This window comes from Calonectris borealis, chromosome 7 (assembly GCF_964195595.1).
Source record: "Calonectris borealis chromosome 7, bCalBor7.hap1.2, whole genome shotgun sequence".
In the NCBI taxonomy this organism is placed as follows: Eukaryota; Metazoa; Chordata; class Aves; order Procellariiformes; family Procellariidae; genus Calonectris; species Calonectris borealis.
Genome location: NC_134318.1, coordinates 27,429,003 through 27,449,472, shown reverse-complemented (window position 1 = coordinate 27,449,472; position 20,470 = coordinate 27,429,003). Strand labels below are relative to the sequence as shown.

The 20,470-nt window shown below is 38.3% G+C and overlaps 1 protein-coding gene across 1 annotated transcript in view; it reads left to right on the top strand.

Annotated features, from left to right (window-relative positions):
- Positions 1–14,504, top strand: part of ADGRA1 (adhesion G protein-coupled receptor A1) — a 156,892-nt gene extending 142,388 nt beyond the window's left edge. Inside the window, exons 12-13 of the mRNA XM_075154773.1 lie at positions 7,153–7,248; positions 10,447–14,504. Of these exons, the coding sequence (XP_075010874.1) occupies positions 7,153–7,248; positions 10,447–11,668 (1,318 nt within the window). The 3' untranslated portion in view covers positions 11,669–14,504. The remainder of the gene's footprint in view (positions 1–7,152; positions 7,249–10,446) is intronic.
- Positions 14,505–20,470: the final 5,966 nt, after the last annotated feature.

The following is a 20,470-nucleotide window of genomic DNA, read 5'->3' as shown; positions in this document are numbered from 1 at the left end:
TGAGTACCTCCTTACCCTGGCTTAAGTTATTTATTCATTAAGCCTGAGCACGAGTAGAAGTCAATAGAGCTAAACTGCAGCATGGAATGCACTGTAAGAATCATCTCTCTCTTTGATTTCCAACAGCTCCCAGTCCAACAAAACAGGGGAAAAAAGGCAAGGTCTCTCTTGCTTCTTAGATACAATGGCTCTTCAAGTTGGTCCAGCTCACCAAGAGACAAATAAGTTATCTCTATGTAAATGAAACTCCCTTCTCTTTCTTCTGAATTTTCTCTAAACATTTTTTTGAGTTCTTGAATTCTTTTTTTTTTTTTTTTGGTATATGCATTTTTGTTTCTCTGTCCTCTCTGCTGGCTGAGACTGTCTTACAGGGTCATGGTAAAGCAAACTGCAACTGTACTGCCAATATGTAAATTCCTTTTCATCTGCAAAATACCCAAGTAGACATAATAGATACACTAGCCATGAAGGGTGTTAACCAAGGAAGTTGAATAGAAATAGCTTCAGCACATCCCCTTGGCTTCTTCCACTACCAGGGCCTAAACTCTCACACAACCTACATGGCAGTGCATGAGACATCATCTGACATAGACGGAAAGGAAGAGAAGCTCCGTATGAATATCTAGTGCAATGGGCTCACATGAGAGAGGCAAGTGTTTCTGAAGCCGTTTGATAGGTGAGGTTTCATATCTTCTGGCACTGACTGACATTCTCCCACTTTATTGCCCAGGTTCCCATATCATGAGTCTCTAAGGGCAGATCCAGCAAAGTATTTATACTCCTAAGTCATGGCCAATTTTAATAAAAAATTAGAGCCTAGTTTTGTCAAATGGAGGCCTGGACATCTCAAGTTGAGCAAACAAATCTGCAGGAACTTTTCTTAATGGTTTTGTCATTCATCTCTCTGTGTTTTAGTCTCTGCCTCTAAATGGAGAAGATGATACATATTCTCACAAGGACATTATGAAGATTAATTAATTAATGTTTGTGAAGCTCTTAATTTGCAATAAGATCTAGAAAGAAGGTATATATATAAAAATGAATAACTACCTGTCCAATGGTCTTTGTTCCTTCCATGGTGAATGAGTGAAATGCCTTATGGAAAAAAAATGGACTGTGAACAGGCAGTTAAAAAGCATAACAATATTGCTACAAAAAGGTGCTAAATAGAGATTTCACACAACTCTTAATTCTCCTGTTATTTACCTTTTAGAGTTTGACTTGCAATATTAAAGTTTATTTTAGCATTATTAGTAGATTGGTTTTCCTTCTTTTTTTTTTTTTTTTTTTAGTGTATTCTCCATGCTTATATTCTACTTTGCAGACAGGGAAAAAGCACTTAAGAAATACAGGCTATTTCTCTTCAGCAAGGCCATGAAGCAAAACTAACATGGTATTTGTAAATATGTTTATAAGTCAAGAATATCTGGGAATAGGATTCAAAATGACAATTTTTTTTTTCTTAAATGAAAAGTACATTTTCAAAATCCCATTATTTCTACAAAGTCTTCTTTTTATTTTATCAAAATTCCCAGGAAAAAGGACCATGAAATGATGTGATGCATGAAAAATTCAGGAAGAATAATTTGAAAATCAGGCTCATAAATTCAGCTTTCTACAGAACAGCTACTTATCTGCCTGCCTGCCTGCCTGCCAGGTACTTGAACTGTGGCATCTGGTTAGCTCAGAATTTAATGACCATTTTCTATATGGATTATTTTCACAAAGATGTTAAAACCAAATCCCAGCTCAAGGAAAAATAAAAGGGAACGTCATCTTGCTGTGACTCCTCTTTTATTTTCATGTTTATTTTGCAAGTGGCTAATAGATTGACATCTCTTCCTATATGAACTGTGCCCTAGAAGTAAGTAGAGCTAAATAGATGAATCTTTTTTTGTACTGAGGAAAAGGAAATAAATTAATGTTTTCACTGGTATCTTTATATATCTAACATGTACTTTCTAGACTTGTGCGTGCAGAGAGGAATACTTTTAAATATACATACATTTTAATCAAGTAATGTCTGCAATAAAGAGTATTTGAAGCTATTAAATCACTTCCTGATACATCGCTATTCTGCCAACCTCGGCAGAAAAAAAACCTTAAAATCAGTCTTGCATTACACCCACAAAGCCAAGGTCTGGTCCTTTTTGGAAGAATTCATTCCAGAGTCAAGGTTCTTAATCTGGAAACAATTTTGGGCTACAGAATAGCCAGACACTCAAGCAAGAAATTCATCACTGGGTAGAACTCTCCTCTTACTTGCTGACTTACTAAGTAATATATGTGGAAGTAAACTTAGAAGACTATACTGTATGTTAAGTTAGCAGAATGGATGCTGTCTGCAGGCTATTGCAGTCATACTTGCTGACATTATCCTGTTTCTATCAGATTGGCTATGTAGCTCCCAGTATTTTGTGGTAGGGTTTGCCTTAGAAGAGGAGTTCTTGCTGAAAGGAAGCTGGAAAACACTAAACCATGATGTGAACAGAGGGACATCACCTCAAGCAGTGTCTGCTGCTCTGTTGAGGGTTTCTTGTGTTTATGTCAGTGCGTGTAATAAACAATATTGTACTTACTGGTCTCAGGCAGCTGCAGCAGGAACTTAGGGGTTCCCTCTAACGTTGAATGAGTATGATTCCTCCCCCCACAAATTACTGCACATCATCTGAGCGTGTCTGCACAGCCTAGTTTTCAGGCTGTAGGTGTTGCTTACACCGCAGCTAAGAGGTGCGATTGCAGCATGCTGAGGCCTACCAGGCTAGCTTTAATCTAATTAGCTAGGATAACAATATTAGTGAAGATGTGAATGAGCTTCAGTAAATAAATGTATGCTAATGTGAAAGCCTGCTAGGAATCATCAGGACGTCCATGAGTGGCCAGCAACAACAATATACAAATTTTAAAACCTCTTCCGAAGGGCTATTGAAGCAACAGCTTGGCAATTGCTTCAAAGCCCCAAATCATCCCTCAGATAGTTTACAGTTTTCCCTGTAAAACAATTTCAAAATATATAAATTGACTGCTTGTCAAGATCAAATTTTAGCTGGAAAAAAGTTTTAATTTCCTCCCTGTGGTTTCCCAGTCTTTAAAGATTTGCATGCACGGCTATCTTGACTACAGCCAAACCCTCTGTGTTAGCTGGCTCCATCGTAACAGTCACATCTGTCAGAGCAGGGTTCTTCTGTCATCTTACTGCTGCCTACAGAGTTTCATTACTGGTAGCCTGAGTATCACCGTTTGCATTCTTGAATGGTAGAAGAGTTACACAAGTAGATGAAATTGGCTGTGGGTCCTGAGTTACTGCATGTTCTTCTGTGAAGAGGAGACAGCCCACTGGCTTAGCGAGAAAAATTAGAAAATTAACTCAGAAGTAGAAAAGGTATTTGGAAGACAAAAGCTGGTTACGGAACCAAAGGAGATAGACCTTTAAAGCTTTAAAACCAAAAGATAGTCATGAGACGAAGTAGTAAATGTAAGTTAGGCAAACAGTGTAGGAAAAAGATTGATCGTTATTTTCAAAATAAGAAAATATACTGGGGGGGGCGGGGAGATGGCTGAAAAGCACGTACTTGTTCAAATCTACAAGGTTCGTCCTTCCGGTACTGCTTTATTATATTGTTCTGTGAATGAGCATTACTTGACAGGAGCATCGCCCCTTGCTTTTGCTCTTGTATGGCTGAAAGACATCGAAAGTTGGCTGCAGCAGCAAACGCAGCAGAACCCAGCGTCTCTTCAGTTACAACCCTTACACTTGGACCACTTTAACTGGTCTGAAAAATCTGCTCTGTGTACGTGCCCAGGCAGTTCTATATGAAATACCAGCGGATGTTAGTGTTAGGGCTGCACAGGGAATAGCGCACACGGGCTCCTCCTCCACAAGTCAGACTTTGTAGGGAGTAACAGGCAGCCAGCCAGTGGCAAGGCTTAGTGAATACTGGGAAGGAACCACCCTAGCCAGGGGATCTTCACATAAGATTATATTCTTCTTGTTCCTGCTTGAACTCACAGAGAGGCAATCATGTTTCTTGGGCTTGGAGACAAACTCCTGGATGCCATGATATGCCCAGTCCCATCATTCACAGTAATAGAGAGGTGCCTTGTGTTTAAACATAGGATGGGAATTAAGAAGTCTGGTTCTGAAACAGATTTTCTGCATGACCTTGAACATTTAATCTCTCCTTGTTTGTTTTCTCATCTGTACAACAGGGATGATAATGTTTATCGACCACACAGGGGGCTGCAAGACTAAATTAATTAATGTTATAAAGCACTTTGATTCTCTTAGATAAAAGATTTTCTAGAAGTATGAAGCATACCTATTTATTATCTGCATTTTCTTCACTTTTTATTCATGCCCTCCCAATTCTACTTCAGCTTTTTCTTCGAAATTATTTGTCCTAATCATCTCATCTGGATGAAAAAGAAGAAATTGATAAAAACTAATGGTTGCATAGAAACTAATGTTTGGAAAGACTGGTCTAAATTTCTTAATTTCAAGTGTACTTCCTCACAACTAACATGTATATGGATCTTCTTGAACAATGTTTCTTCTCTGGTGACTTTCCAATGTGGTCTTTTCTTCTTTATATGCTATTTAAGGTATCCATGAGCTCACACAAATGGGCAAGAGTATGCACTCCTGCTCTTACAATTTTACTTCCATTTCTTTGATCATATTTTCTGTTCATTCTATTTTAATCCCATTCCCCTCTTGCTGACTTTTATTCTATTTGGCAGACTTTTTTTCCCTTCAAGAATCCCAGATCCACCAATGAAGAATCATTTGTATACACTGTCATTTCTATTTGCTATTTTACTTTTTTTTTTCAATGAGACAGGGCAGGCAGTGTGCTGTGCTGGATAACAGTACAGTGCACCTCAGGTACACTGAAACCATTGACTTCGCCTTATGTCATTTCTAGAATGTATCTTCTTTCTCTTAGCAATGGACAGGAATTTTGCTAGATTTTGCCACATTTCTGAAGCACTGTGTAGCTAAGTGTTTCCAGAACATCTGATGCTACTTTTGTAGTGTTCAGCAGCCTGCTGAAAGTGTGAGGTATGAAGTAGATTATCTAACGCCCAAATACTGGCTTGTCTGAGACTTTAGATAAGGATATGATTTATATGTATCCAATCTGTAAAAAGTGGTGGCACTGCAAAAAATGAAATTATAGGTTGCATTGTAGGTAAATTCTATGGTGTAATCACTTCAGATGAATTTGAAGTGCAGTTTCCTATACTTCCTTCTGTATTCCTATTTTTCTGCTCCTCACTATTTCTTAGATAAATTGGAATTAACTTTTCCATGCCTCATTGCTTACCCTAGTCATTTCCTGAATTTCAGAAATGTCATTGAATGTGTCTCTGTTAAAAATAATAATAAGCTATTAAACTAGCTTATTCAACATGCTCAAGTCAAAAGATATGTACAATCATTAAACTGCAGTGAATGAATGGATTTTGTAAGGAGGCAGCTTGTTCATTGGAATTTGTTGAGCTCTACAGAACAAGCCAAGTTTGAAGAAAAAATATATACTTAATGACTTTGAAGTCATAAAATCTGAAGGGTTTTTTGATGAATGTGGAGGATGATTTTCTCTGTTCTGTTTACAGCTTAGAACATTAGGACAAAGATTGACTGTAAATGTTACCATGAAATTTTCTGAAGCCTGGCCTCTAATTCTGCTTTGGAAGGAGGTGGGGAAAAGAGGTTAAGAAATTCTAACACTAATTCTGGGTTTGATTTAAATGCTGATTTATTTAATCTTACTATAACTCTGTTTCTGTAAAAATCCTGCCTTGAAATGACTGTGAAATTTCCCAATATTTATAACACATTATAGAAAACTAGTGGCCAGATTATGATCAGAATGCATCCCACACATTATCAGGTTCCTCTTAGTCCTGATGGACAAGCAGTGATTGGGAAGCATCTGTATCCCTGCGTACTGTTTCCCGCACCAAAGGAGTGGCTTGAAAAGAAACTAATTTTGTCTACTGACAGAAGAGCATTGGTTAAACCAGGAAATTATTCAGGATGTTCAGAGAACCAGCTGAGCTTCTAGGTGCGGTGGAACATTTTCCCTTTTGAGCAGCATTCCTTCCAGCTGTAGCCTCACATACCCTGGGGCCGGTGCTCTCCACCTCAGAGACCGCAGCGGTGGAAGTGCTGTCCTCCATGCATAATTTTGCATTTTGCTTATATAAATGGAAAATGTGATGATGGTTTATTTTGCTGAATTTGGACATAGGCATGCAGGGTGCCAACTTCAGTGAGACATCCCCCAGGACTTTAATGTAGCCTAATGATCATACATTGGAATGACTGCTGCTTCTAAGTAGTTCAATGGCTTTAACTGGTTAAAGGGGAATGAAACTATGGGCTTTCTGTCTTAGAATACAAGTCTTTACAGAAAGATTAACACTTAGGTTAACACTCTTGTTGGATATTTATGAGATCTTGCTGAAGTCTTAGAGGCCTTCATATTTTAATGCATTTGCAAGGCTGGGTATTGAATAAGTGAAGAAAAGTGTGGTATATGCAAAGAGATATTTAATCCTCCTGATTTCTCCAGATTGCTCCTCTGTGCAGAAAAAAGACATTTTGCCAAGTGGACTGCCTCTTTTCTCTTTGCCTAACTGATCTTCATTCCTTTTGTCATCCAGGAGTTAGGAAAATGTTTCTGTGATTTCACTGATTTTCCTGGGAATATTTTCAAGTTAAAGTGAATACAGCTGCTTTGTCTGAATATTTTTAATTTACAATGCTTACATATTTAATAACTATTAAATATAAATATCTAGATGCGTGAAATAACTTTATTTGGTATGTAGGTTCTTTCATTAGGCCAGGTTTGTTCTTCATATGACTGCAATAGTAACTACATTTACTAAAGACGTAAGTCAAGAGGTTGTTAAAAGAGGGTCCACATAAATATTAAATATTAAGCTTTCTGCTGTTTGCTTCATAAAGTACAGTGTTTATTGTGACAATAATTCATTCTTTGCTTTTCTGGTTTTAGGGACATGTTTAATGACTCAGCAATATTGTATACTCAAAATATTTCAAGGAGGGACAATTGTTTAAAAAACATTATTCAACTACAAGTCAGGCAAATTAAAATATCAGTTATTATCTCTCAACAGATTTTACCTGATTAGTGGCGGAGTCCCCTTCATTATATGTGGGATTACAGCAGCAACCAATATCAATAATTACGGGATTGAAGGCAATGCACCATAGTAAGTATAAACTATTATCATAAAACTTTTAAGGAAAACATATTCTTTTTCTTATGCTGATAAGTGTAACTGACTTCATAAAGGGTACAGACATGCCATTTGGGATGACATTTGTTATGAAATTTTATTAAATAATAGCTATGAAAGAGCAATGTCTTAATCTGGGGCTTGCTCCTTCACCTCTACCGATTTGACTCCATTACTGTCAATAGAATCACTTTTCATTTACAGAATTACTCTTCCTTCACATCTGAATAAGTGAAAGGATATTAAAAATACCTAATGGATAACATATTTAATGGAGCTACTAATTAATTAAATACTTTCAATTCATTATCTACCTTGAATTGATATCCTTCAGATGACTTAGTTAAAGTAATTTACAAATAATTATGTGAAAAAAGGACAAGTAGAATCCCTCCCCCACCTCCTCCACCCTCATCCCTCCCTTAAAAACCAATTCTTTTGGATTTTCACCACCTGGAAATGTTCCAGTCACAATGTCTTGCAATCCTGACATAGCCCTCTAGTGTACTAATGTGTTAGTGTTCAGTATACCTTCACAAGCTGTCCAGGTATCACATTGTTATTAATTCTTGGCATGAAACATGAGATATCAATAAAGTACAATAAGTCCTTCTATAAAAGCATAGCAGAAAGTGAATCAGACTGCAAAGTTACATACATTCTGTTTAAAAGATCAGCATGGCAATGACTGGCACACTAATGAATATACTAGTACTCTGCCAGCACTAGTAGTCTGGAGGACATCACTTTTAGTGCTTTGAACATCTCTTGTAATACATTTGAAACTAGTTATGTTCTGGGTAAGAAAAGTGGAAACAAAGGATAATGGTTTGTAAGTGAGCATTTGGCTCCTTAAAGGCATTTTTATAGGTAACTGAAATTTAAATTCTGGTAATAAATCAGTACATACCATGGCTAACTGCTCTGCCTAGGGCCCAACTCATATTCATATATTTATTCAAACTTATCCAATTAGACAATCACTTATAATCAACAGTATATTAAAAGACTCAATTATTTATGTTCATAAATGTGAGACATTTTTCATTTTGGCACAGTTACAGAGGTTATACTTCTTTAATCATGTTAATCAATATCTGGTACCACAGTCTGTGCAGAAAACAAGGCACAGGTGAGGGATGGTTGTAAGACTGAGTAAAAAGACAGCTCGACAACAGCATAGTGAGTTATATGCCTTATTCATTTTTAATAGTATTAGTACAGTAAATGTAGATGTACAAACCTGAACTTTTCTTTTACGGAACTGATTTTTTAAGTGATCCACACTGAAATTCCACTTGAAATAAGAGCATCCCAAGAGACTGTTCCACTGGGGAGCATTCCATTCTCCACTTTGCATCAAGTATGCAGCATTCAAATGTACTTCAAGTACTCATGTAGCTTCGTGCTCTCTGCTTATCCAATTAAATATAGGTGGTAACTTACCTATCTTTTCACAGATATCTTTCAGGGAATCTTTTCATGTGCATGTCTGACAGCAAAATATATACTCCTTGGAGTGTTTCTAAGTTCATTAATAAATGTGTGTATGTTTTTGTTTAAGGTTCCAATTTTAAAAATTTAAAGCAGTTATGCTGCAGTTTCTTGTGATAAATACCCAGGGGGACTGCCTCTTTTTAGCAGCGACGTTCTCAGCCTGGGAGAAAAATTCATTCTGCCCTTTTTATAGTGAGTGGTAGATGATTCCTGGCTTGACAATAATGTGATATCAGAAGGTTCCTCGCTGTATTGGAGGGATTGCAACCAACTACACATGCCTAAATGAGTATGAAGTGTCACACAGTGTCACTTTTAGAGCTGGAATGGATCATGACAGATCGCCTGGTCTATCTTTCTGACCCAGTGGGAAATTAGCTATATCCAAACCATTCCTGACAGTTATTTATCTGAGGTGCTTTAAATGCTCCGGTAATGGATACACCACACTTTATTCCAACAGCTTATTATCCTAATTATCCTAATAGCTAGGAAACTTTTTGAAAATCTAATTTAAATATTTCTTGCTGCAGTTTAAGCCCATTACTTCTTGCCCTAGTCCAACAGATAAGGAAAGTAACTTATTCCTCTTTCCAGAAATCCATGCAATGTGTAGAATATAAGAACCTAATAACAACTGTACTAGCTTATACCACCAGCTCAGTAGCCTGTCTGTAACCGTGGCTAAAAGCAGATCATAGAGAAGAGTAAAAACTAGGCAAATACTCATTCTCCCCCTGACCCAAGTTCTCCCAGTTTCCATCTGGGATTTCATTAGCTAGAAGTGTTTTCTTCTCCCATGTTTATTTGATTAGATCATTCATCCTCAGGACAGTCCTGTTAGGCTGCTAGTAAATTATGCAGCTGACTGAGGCTTATTCAGCTCATACTGGACTGTGAACTACTTTAAGCTGCTCTAAAACAGTTATGGTTATATTATTTAAAGCCTAGCAAATAATGATCCATGCTACAATAAGATTATGCTACCAGTGTATCACAAACAGACCATCAATTTCCTTAATTTTTCTGAGGACATTCAAATTGATGTAAATTAACTCCCAAGAATTTCAGAAACAGTGGAGAATTCAGAAATGGCATATATCTTTTGGGTCCGCTCACTGCAGAAAGCGGTGACTATTCAGCTGGATGTCTTTTTTCAGCCTCTCTTTTACTTAGGCCGTTCTCTACTTTGTTCATTGTTCTCTACTGTTTTACTACCTTGTTCTCTTCAATGTTCATTGATACAAACCATTGAAATCTGTACATTTCTATTGCTTACACAGACTGTATAAACTATGCCTCATTTGCTTTTTAATCAAAGTATTAGCACTGACATTTTTAATAGTAGAAAAAAGTATTGACATAAATGGTCTTATACTTCACTGCAATTCTAGATTCTAAACTGACCTACATTTCTTGGAAATTTTCAGCTTTAATATCCTGTAAATTATACTAGACATTTTATTCTACTAAGAAATATGAAAGTGATGCCTCATCTTAATTGATATCAAAGATGCACTCCCTTTCTCTACAAAGAACCTATCCAAACTTCTGAGACACTGTTGGGTCACACAAGTTAGTCAGAAAGCCCAGTTTTCACATCAGTCAGTTGTCCATCACATCTAATGTGGGCTATAAAATGTTCTTGACTCTCTTATTTTTTGTTGTTTTCAGTTGCTGGATGGCATGGGAGCCTAGTCTCGGTGCTTTTTATGGGCCAGTAGCATTCATTGTGCTAGTCACCTGTGTTTACTTTCTCTGCACATACGTGCAACTGAAGCGCCATCCTGAACGCAAGTATGAGTTAAAGGAAAAGACAGAAGATCCGCAGAGAATGCCAAGTACTGAGGTGGGCCACGGTCATATTACAGACTCTGTGTCTGTTCCCCAGGCAACCTGCTCCATGATTTCATCTTCCTTATTGGAAAATGAGCATTCATTTAAGGCTCAGCTTCGAGCCGCAGCATTCACTTTGTTCCTGTTTACTGCCACTTGGACCTTTGGAGCACTTGCAGTATCTCAAGGTCATTTCTTGGATATGATATTTAGCTGCCTTTACGGAGCCTTCTGTGTGACCTTGGGGCTTTTCATCCTGATCCATCACTGTGCAAAGCGAGATGATGTGTGGCATTGCTGGTGGTCCTGTTGCCCATCTAGAAGAAACACCTATTCTGTCCAAGTTAATGTGCGCCCAAAAGTTAATGTCAATGGTGACACTCAAGTTCATGCACCTTGTCTTCAGGAATCACCATGTCCCAACAAAACAGCTGTGTTTAATCATCCAGCGGCTAGCCACTGCAAACTCACTAACCTACAAGCGGTTCAAAATCATGTTAACTGCCTTTCGCCTGTGACACCATGTTGTGCAAAAATGCACTGTGATCAGCTACTTGATGATGAAGCTCACATTCATGTCCACAACGAGGGAACCTTCAGACCCAATATGCACATTCATAGATGTCTGAAAGGCAGAACTAAGCCACGTTATTTCAGTCGGCATAGGTCTGCAGGTGAAAGAGAATATGCCTATCACATTCCTTCAAGTATCGATGGCAGCATCCACAGCTCACACACAGACAGTCCCCACAGTACACATGATAGCCAGTCAGGTCACAGACGGGCCTGCTGCTCAAAAAGCGATCCATATCCTACTGTCAACCAGCCTGAAAGTAGCGACGCAAGTACTGTAATATACGGTTGTGCTAAAATGCCAGAAAGTGACACTGTGCACCATCCAGCTCATTTTGAAATGCACCCACGGACACAGTCATTGCCGTTTAATACGACAAACCACAATGGAATTCTCAAGGGAAACGTGCATGAAGCCATGATATACAGCTCAGATAGTACAGGAAATATCAAAACTGGCCCTTGGAAAAATGAAACTACTGTGTAGTTCATGGGCCACCATAATGTGTTTTTTCCCCCTAAATGATCGTTATCTTTGGGTTTATTCCAAACTAAATAAGGTGACATATTTGTGTAGCTCATCAGAAAACTGTACAGCTTTTCCATCTTTATTTCCATTTTCTTAATAAGAGTCTAAAAGAGAGAGACAGTGAGTTTTAAAGTGAAGTTATTTTTAAAAGAAGGTTATACAGTTATTCTGAAAGATAATTAGAAAATGAAGTCTAGACAATTGAATATGAGAGGCAATATCCTTTTGTTACACAGAACAACATTTCTTTAGAAATACGTAATTTTCATTCATTGTTTTCACTTCTGTTCTGTAATAACTTCAGACACTTTTTATAAACATATCAGCATCTTAAACTTTTACTTATTTATTTTTGTAGCAAAATATTATTACTGTGTTATGGATTTTAATCAGAAGTGACTATGGTAGAAATGATAAACAGGATTTTATAAAATTACAGCTTTTTAGATCTACAAAAGTGATACTGCCTCTAAAGATCTTCTGTAGCATATGGCCTGTAAAGTCATGTAATGTACAGTCTCTGTTCTGTCCTTTTTCTTGTTGGAGAGAAGTGCTAGGTAATGTCTCTGTTACATCTATGGTGCTGTATTGGTTGTATTTTGCATGACATATGTCAAGATATACCATTTGCTGTTTTCTAGTGTTACATGTGTTTAAAAAAAGAACAAAAAAAAGTGTTGTAAAAGGCTGTGAAAAACCCTATTGATATTAATCTAGAGCATTATAAATCTACAGAAAAAAAGTCACTCTGCACTAGTTTAAGTGGCACAATCCTTTGTATAAGGTTATATGATAGCTTTGATAAGGGTCCACTCTAATGTCTTTACAGAGCATGCACTACTCATTGTATGTGACATTGTGCGGTGTAATAGCAATTGTCTCAACAAGTTTTACACTTCTTTGTAAAATATACCTTTTGAACAAATCTGTAAGCTGTTTCACGATAACCTTTCCACATCTGTTAAGGTAGAGCAGTTTTATCATTAACTCTTTGAGGACTACAGTTATTTTCTTAAAATAGCTTATTCTAGTTCAGAGACATTGTATATATGATATTGTCTATTTAGTTACATGATCAATGTAGTCCAGAGTTGTCAGGAAAGAGGAAGTTCAGTCATTTTCCAAAAACACACCTTGTTAGAGTCCGTCCGTTAATTTCCCCAGTTGCTTTCTGAAAACCCATTTCCTCTCCTAGCACATTTCAGATTGTCTTCATCCTTTAATGCAAATTTGACCTTCAGAGAAGTTCTTTATGTTCACGATTTCTGCTGAACTGTAGGGCATTCTAGGGTCAGTACCATTCTCTCGTTAATACAAGGCTCTTGGCAAGAAATTTTTTCATGTTTCCTTGAACATCTGGACACAAAACATCAATTCACAGTACAGAACTGCATCATAATTATCCCTATATGAATTAAAACAACTTTTTTCAAATAGGACGGGTGCAGATAATAATGGATCGCAGAAAGTGAATAGGAGCATAAAGCTGAGAGAAAAATGTCTACAGTGGAAAGTGAGCAGTGCATCCATAAATAAGAGAAAAAGCACAATTCTGTATGGCCACATGAGAAAGTTTGCTGCCATGTCTTAACGCAGGCTTATGTAATTGCTACATTGCTGCAGAGAGGAAATAGTCTGCGATTCTCTGTGTATATGTTGCAGAAATCTTTACATATTTCAACCCATTATTTTTCTGTTATTAGCAGTTTATTAGTCTCTACCTTTTTTTTTTTAATATGTAGGAATACATTTCCTAATAGTGTACATAAAGATGGCAATTATAATTGTTAGAATGTTATAAAAACATGTAAGTCAGATGAATGTGTTCTGCAGTGTTGCAGGTGGGAATTAGTACTCAAAGGGTTAATGCTCAGTATCTGAGTGCAAGAAATCTTGTTTTTCTGTATTTTTGTAAATTTTAAATATATATTGTAAAATCCAGCAGTGCAATGTATCCATCTCGGATTGTGTATTTTTAAAAGGTGAGCAAGAAGAATGCACTAGGTGGTTGTCAAGTTTTAAGCCAATATACAACCGTTTCATGACTGCTTCTTTAGCTAATACGAAAAAAGAAATGCCTGAGCGCTTTATTATGTATATGCTGTATATGCTTGAACTGTCTCTAAACTAAAATACAGTATTTTTCTTTGTTTGCATAATGAAATATTTTCTGTTTAATAATTATTTTCTTTTAATATTACTTTTACTCATTCCACATAGACAGTGAGCCCTAAACAAGCATAGACATAATGTGAAATACCACTTCTCTATGTTTCAGCACTATGTATATGTATATTCTGTAATAGCAAAATCCTAGGAGGTCTGTAGACCATTATGCAAAATATTCCACACACACAGCCAAGTGAAATACTCACTCTACAAGAACCCACTCGGTGAGCTTCTTTATTCAGCTTGTGTTTTAATCACCTCTGTTATTTTGTCTGAGAGGCTAGTTCCATCTTCATAATGGCTTACAAAGAAGTAAATAGGTGCTGCTTTCCACAGAATATCTTATGCGATAAAACTCTCTGGAATTTAAACGTAAAATATTAAAACACTTTTCTTATTGTGTTAAAAAATTAATTTAGTGAATATTTCTGGGCTAATTTGGAAGAGATGTGTTATGCAATAATCTGCATATTATTTTTTCAGAAAATATACAGTATAACTACAGAGTAGGAGAACATGATATTAAATAAATACAAAAATGTTTTGTAACATCAAATTTGACCAAAATGCTTTTTGTGCTTTTGACTTTTTTTTCCTTAAGATAAATGAGATAATTTCAATGCTTTGGGAGTCTGGCTTTGTTTTATTGTGGGGTTTTGGTCAATTATAATCAGTAAACCATCACTACTTTACCTGATTTTCTTTCCTATAAAAATAAAGTCAATGAAGTAACTGGAGATTATGTATAAGAGATATATTGTCCTAGTAAATTCCTCACGGATATACACATGTAACATGCTTCAAAGTAAGCATTAGTTTTGGTGATTCATTGATGACATAAAAATGACTGAACAGATTTTTACTGTTCACTTTCCGTCTGAGAAGAAAGAAAGGATTTCTCTCTCAAGCAAGAGAAATTTCCTCCAAAAAAGGTAATTTTTGGAGAATGATGCAATCAACAGAAATCTGAAGGGCGGTTATTACAGTACTAGCAGGATAAAAATACTCTGATGCTGTAGTGTTCTTCTCTGCATATAGAAATTCCAGTTTTCATGACCAAATTTCAGATCATCTAAGTGACTCCATTTTAAGTCACATAGACTCTTTACAAGAAGAATTCCTACCCAGCCTCATATAAAGAGTTTTGGTGTAAAAATAAAGCATACATTTTTGCACATTATGCCTGATCATATGTGCACTTCCCAAGAAATCTGTTGGTTCTGTCTGCACTAATATGACTGAGCAGCCTCTTTCAGTGTCCATAAACACGTTTTCCTTCACCACACAGCTGCCTGCCAGCTACCCTGTGGGCACCCTATCCAGATGTTAACCCACCGAGGGAGCCTTCACTGCGGCTCTAAAGCATTCTTACTGTCTAAACCAAAAGCAAAGTCTGTACTTAGAGCAAAGTCAAGGCCACCTTTGATAGACAACACAGGCAATTGGGCAACCTCCACTCGAACACTAAGGGTTGAGGGCAGATAAACATAATGGAAGTGGCTTTAAGCAGTATAACTCCTCCTCGCTCCAGCTCTCTGCCTGAACTACCTGCCTAGTAGGTCTGCTGCCTACTGACATCTGCCAAATCCAGACAAATCCCGGCAAAATTAGTCAGCTTACCTAAAATTCCTGGTTAGCCGAAATGAGAGTGAAACAGCACAATGGAGTTAATGACCAGAAAAGCCCAAGATGGAGGACACCTTTTTGGATGTTCTGTCACCAAGCTGCTTCAGGTTCATCGTATGGGGTCAGGGGTCTAAGCATCCTGGATGCCCTGAAGATCTGAAATTGCTCTTGTGCAGACACCATGAAGGCTTACAAAGCTGACTGTGACTCCACAAATTTGGAGGTAGCTTCCTCTGTAAATTATATGCATTTTTACAACGAAAACACTGTCTGACACAGGATTCTTGTCCACTTGACTATTTGGAAAAAAAAAGCTATTGTTGGGATCAGGCCAGTAACCTTTTTAACATAGAATCTTCTTTGCATGGACACAGAAAAAAGGAAGGTGTGTATGGTTCTCTGTAAAGGAGACCACCTGTACTCACACTGAGTTTTTGTTGCCTATGACAAGAAATGTCTATGAAGACATTAGCAGCTCAGCAGCTTCCTCACCAGTACATAAATCCAAGTTTCTGTACCAGCATCCTCCTGAAAGAAGCTGTAGGAGGCAACTGGATCAATCAGGGTCCATCAGCTGTGTTTAAAGGCTGGCTGGCTGACTTGAGTCAAGCAATTTCAGTAGTAACTTGCTGTTCTAGGCAGCTTTTACTTGCTTAGTTAACATTACAGAGAAGGGAGCTTTTGGTTTGGTTGTTCGTTTTCTTTTGCTGTGCCCAGCTGACCATTTTTTAATTAGCAATTGAATTGCTAAGAAGAAAACTTATTCTACAAATTACCTTGACTATATAGACCATGGCTTTTTGTGCCCTGTTACTAGGTCTGTGAAGGTGCAAGTGAATCCCTATTCCCTTATCCTACCAGCCTACTACCTGAGTTTTTCAGGAGCCAAACAAGCAAGCATCAGTGAATTCAGGATAGTATATTTGGTTTGCAAGCTCTAGAGCAGTTCAACCTCAGACAAACATCCTGCCTTAAGGTTATGCAGCTGGCCGTGCCTGAGAGGTAAGGGGTTTTTTGTAAACATGGTGTCTGCATACCCCATAGGTGCTACTGTCTCTTTACATTTTGGTCTGTTTGAATTCTGTAGTGCCTTGCAGTCTGAACAACAAAATGACTGACTGTTCCCATCAGCCTGTCACTCTGCTGCAGCTGTTCCCTTTAACCTGCAGCGCACTGTCGAGCAAGGTTCTCCAGCACAGTCAGTGTTTTCATTCATTCCTTTATTTGTCTCCCAGGTACTCAATAACACCCAAGGAAGGCAGCAGAAGGAGCTTATTTTGGGTTAGGGGAAAACTCTGGGAGAAGAGTAAGCAGTAAAACCTGATTGGGTTTACACATTGTTCATATTCTTCTCACACTGCTTTCTTTTGTGAGCCCATTTGTTACTGAGATGTAAGCGGTTACAGTCACTTATTCCCTGATTCTTTCCATTGTAAGACCTTGTTCTCTACTAATTAGAACATAGCTGAAAGTCAACCATTTAGTTTGATTTATACCCTCAGCTGTTACTGCCTTCAGACAGATGATTTTAAAGAGTTCACCCAAAATGGCTGCAATGTTTTCAGCAAAGAAGCTTGAGGAAAGTATGTTTGTCCACAATAACAACTTTCAGTGATTTTTTTAATAGTTCTGTCTTCAAGGCCCACTATTGGAGAACTTGGGGAAGGATGGCTATTCTAAGAAGAGATAAGGGCACTTTTTGCTTTTTCTAGAAAGTAAGCGGTTCAGTACAGATGCCAATTTTAGCCACTAAAAATATCCAATATACTATTGTGAAAAGTCTCCCTTCTTCTTAGGACATGTATGCCTTGACTGGGGCTACACTCACTGATCACATGCTGCTCAAGCTATAGGGGCTCTAAACGACCTGCCCTGTAAATGATTGACATCAGCTGCCCTCAGCTAGGGTTAGGATGGAAAGCAGGGAGCCTTGATTCGCATCTTCTCTGCCAAACTCTCCAGCTTGCCTCCCCCTTATAGACACCATGATGGAATGGACGAGGGAACTATCTGATTCGTATGAGGAGAGACAAATGCTGAGCTAGAGGAAACCAAAAAGAAGAGCTTGAGCTTCTAGCAATGGATTGAGTTAAATGGAACAAGCAGACCAAAAGGAGAGAGTCTGGTATGAGTAGGAAGCTGCAACAAACTGGCTTGCAACAAGCTGATTTGAAGCTGAGAGGGAAATGAGGGTCACAAAATTGAAAAGAGGGACTTGGAGGCTGGGAAGAAACTGGGACCAAATTGGTAACGGTGGAGAGGGGGGTTAGGGTGAAACAATTATGTCCATGGGTGTTTCCAGGTTGGGTATGTAAGCCAAGCTTTGTAATTCCTCTGCAGTCAGCAAATATCTGAAAACCTACTAGCAAAATGGCTATTCACTTATAACGTTGGTCCTCATAGGAAATGACAGTGTATTAGTGCTGTCAGCTATTCCGTTAACACAAGTGTCAGAAATCTGTGTAACGAATCACAGATGCTCAAAGCTGTTGATTAACCGGTTATTTCATGTGCCACATGATAGAATTTCTGTATTTTTAATGTCCTCTTTCAAAATCCAGGAACCATCACAAAAAAGACAACTGATTTCAAACAGTACTAGTGAAGCTGAAAGTCAAGCACACCAAATTGAGGAACTGTTAGAATTAAGGTTGCCTTTGGAACTTCCATTCACAGCTTTGGTCTGCCTTTAGGTGTTACTTTTTAACTATTTGAGTGCATGCTGCTTTCCAACATCTTGGCTTTGGTGCTGCACATTTAGTGTTATTTATATGTGTGGGTTTGTGTACACCTAGAGTTAAGGCAGTCATTTCACTGTAAGCTTTCTTTTCCATCTTTTTTCCATGTTTTTTCTGGAACTTTTAAAGAAAGCCTTCTCAAAAGAATTTTGAGGTTGAAGCCTTCTAATAACACAGACCCTGCTTTTCTACTCTTCCCTGGGCTGAGTGCTTGAAAGACTTTCCTTTGAGCTTCCCCTTCTTTGGTGTTCTTTTCCAAAGTATTTAAGTAGTTGTATAATTGTTCCAAGTGTTGTCATCTCTATGAGGCCATAGGATCATTAGGAGAAGGAGCAGGCTGAAGCCAGGAAGTCCCTGCCCTGGCTCTATGCAGCTGTATTACAGTCTGTAGGAAGCCACTATCTTAATTATGATAATTCACGTTGATGTATGTGTTGCCTGTAAATCCCGTGTTCCCCTGCAATGGAGGCTTTTCTGTAAAGCCTCCTATGGGGAAGAGGCATGGGGCTGCTGAGAAAGGCATCGCATACCCAGCCCCTCCAAACTGTGGGATGTGCCGGCTTTGGCCGATGAGATACGGACGTACTTTTGTCTCTGGCACTGCACAATGGCCTCCTAAAGCCAACACCTGGCTAGCCTTACGCACCGGGGGAGAGTTTCAACACAAATGTGAGGTTTAGCCCCTGTCATTACACAAAGGTCATTCTCCTGTGAGATCCAGGAAGGTCCCTTCCCTTCAAAAATGGACACTTCATTGCTAACCCTGAGCCCATTGCCCAAACCCGAAGCTGGAACACCCCAGTCCCCTTGACAAGATGGCGTGAGAATGCAACATCAGCGTGGAGGACTGGTTCCTCTCTATCTTGTGTAAAACCTATTGAAACTTTCCCTGCGTTTGTGTATGAGAAAAAAAGCAGGGAGGAGAGAGTTAAATGACCAGCTAATCTCTTCTGGGATAGTAAGGGGAATAGTTTAAGCCCTGCAAAAACCAAAACAAACCCCCAGCCATTCTGAGTTAGTACAGAAGCCTTAATTCTAGCATTATAACAATGTTGTATTCCACCTGACAGCACAGAGCAAGTAACGTGACACACAGTCAAGGGCTATAGTACATTGAAGTAACTACACTTCACCCACAATGCTTTTCCCCTGGATAAAAATAAGCTGTACACAGTTGTACTGTGGAAATATTTTCTGCATCCTTTGATACACTGGTGGACTGTTTTAGACTAAGGATCCATTTAGTGTGGACATGTACTTAAAATGTTTTTGTAATATTGAAGTGAAAAGAGGGAAAGTTCCTTTTTTTTTTTTAATTACACAAAAAGCTAACCATCAGTATTACACTGAGATGTTATTTTTCTTCAGTATGTAGCTAGCACAGAGCCAGACAGCTGCGTAACAGATCATTGCACCAAGAGCAAAAAGTAACCATGGAAAATGGAAAAAAAAATCCTTTTGCTGTCAGCGGTTCAGAACTTCACCTGTAAGGGAACAATTCTGGATCGTGCAATCTGCTTCATTAGCCCATTCATCTTCTCAGTGTGTTATTAAGGTTCAACTTGCTTAACAAAACCAGGGAGATCAGAATATGCCAATCAAATTCAGAATGACTTGAACAGTCTCTGGTATAAGTGGCTTACGTAGTTCATTGTAGATTGATGCGGGGAAACTGCTGATAGAGAAAAAACATACAGGATATGATTTCAAAGGCCCTGGAGCTGCAGGATGAAAAATCTTTAGCAGAACTCCTTTTACTTAGACAAAGTAAGAATAAAATATCTTATGTAGGATGTAAGGAGGCTTGAATTTAAATCAGTGAAACGATGAAAGAAACTGACAAAGCGGCATTTTGAACAGCTCAGCACAGGCTTTCCTTCCTTGTGTAACCACTGCTGGATGCAAGGAAATGTTTAATTTATGCAGTCTTTAGTCAAACTTTTTTCACTTTAGAGCAATAAGCTGTAGAGTTGAAATTACAGGCAGGAACCTTTCCATCGGTTTCCACGGGTCCTAGGTTGAATGCACAGTGAACAGAAAAGGCACGGCGTGCAGTTCAGAACCTAATCTGAAAACTGACAAACTGCAAACCTCGTTAAATGGAGGCTTTCGGTCGTAGCATGGGGGCGCACATCCTGGCACACATCCACAGTGGGAAGGACCCGGAGGAAAGGCGGGTGGAAATGAAGGAGAAATGGGGCATAAAAGGGAGGAGGGTGTTGTGATG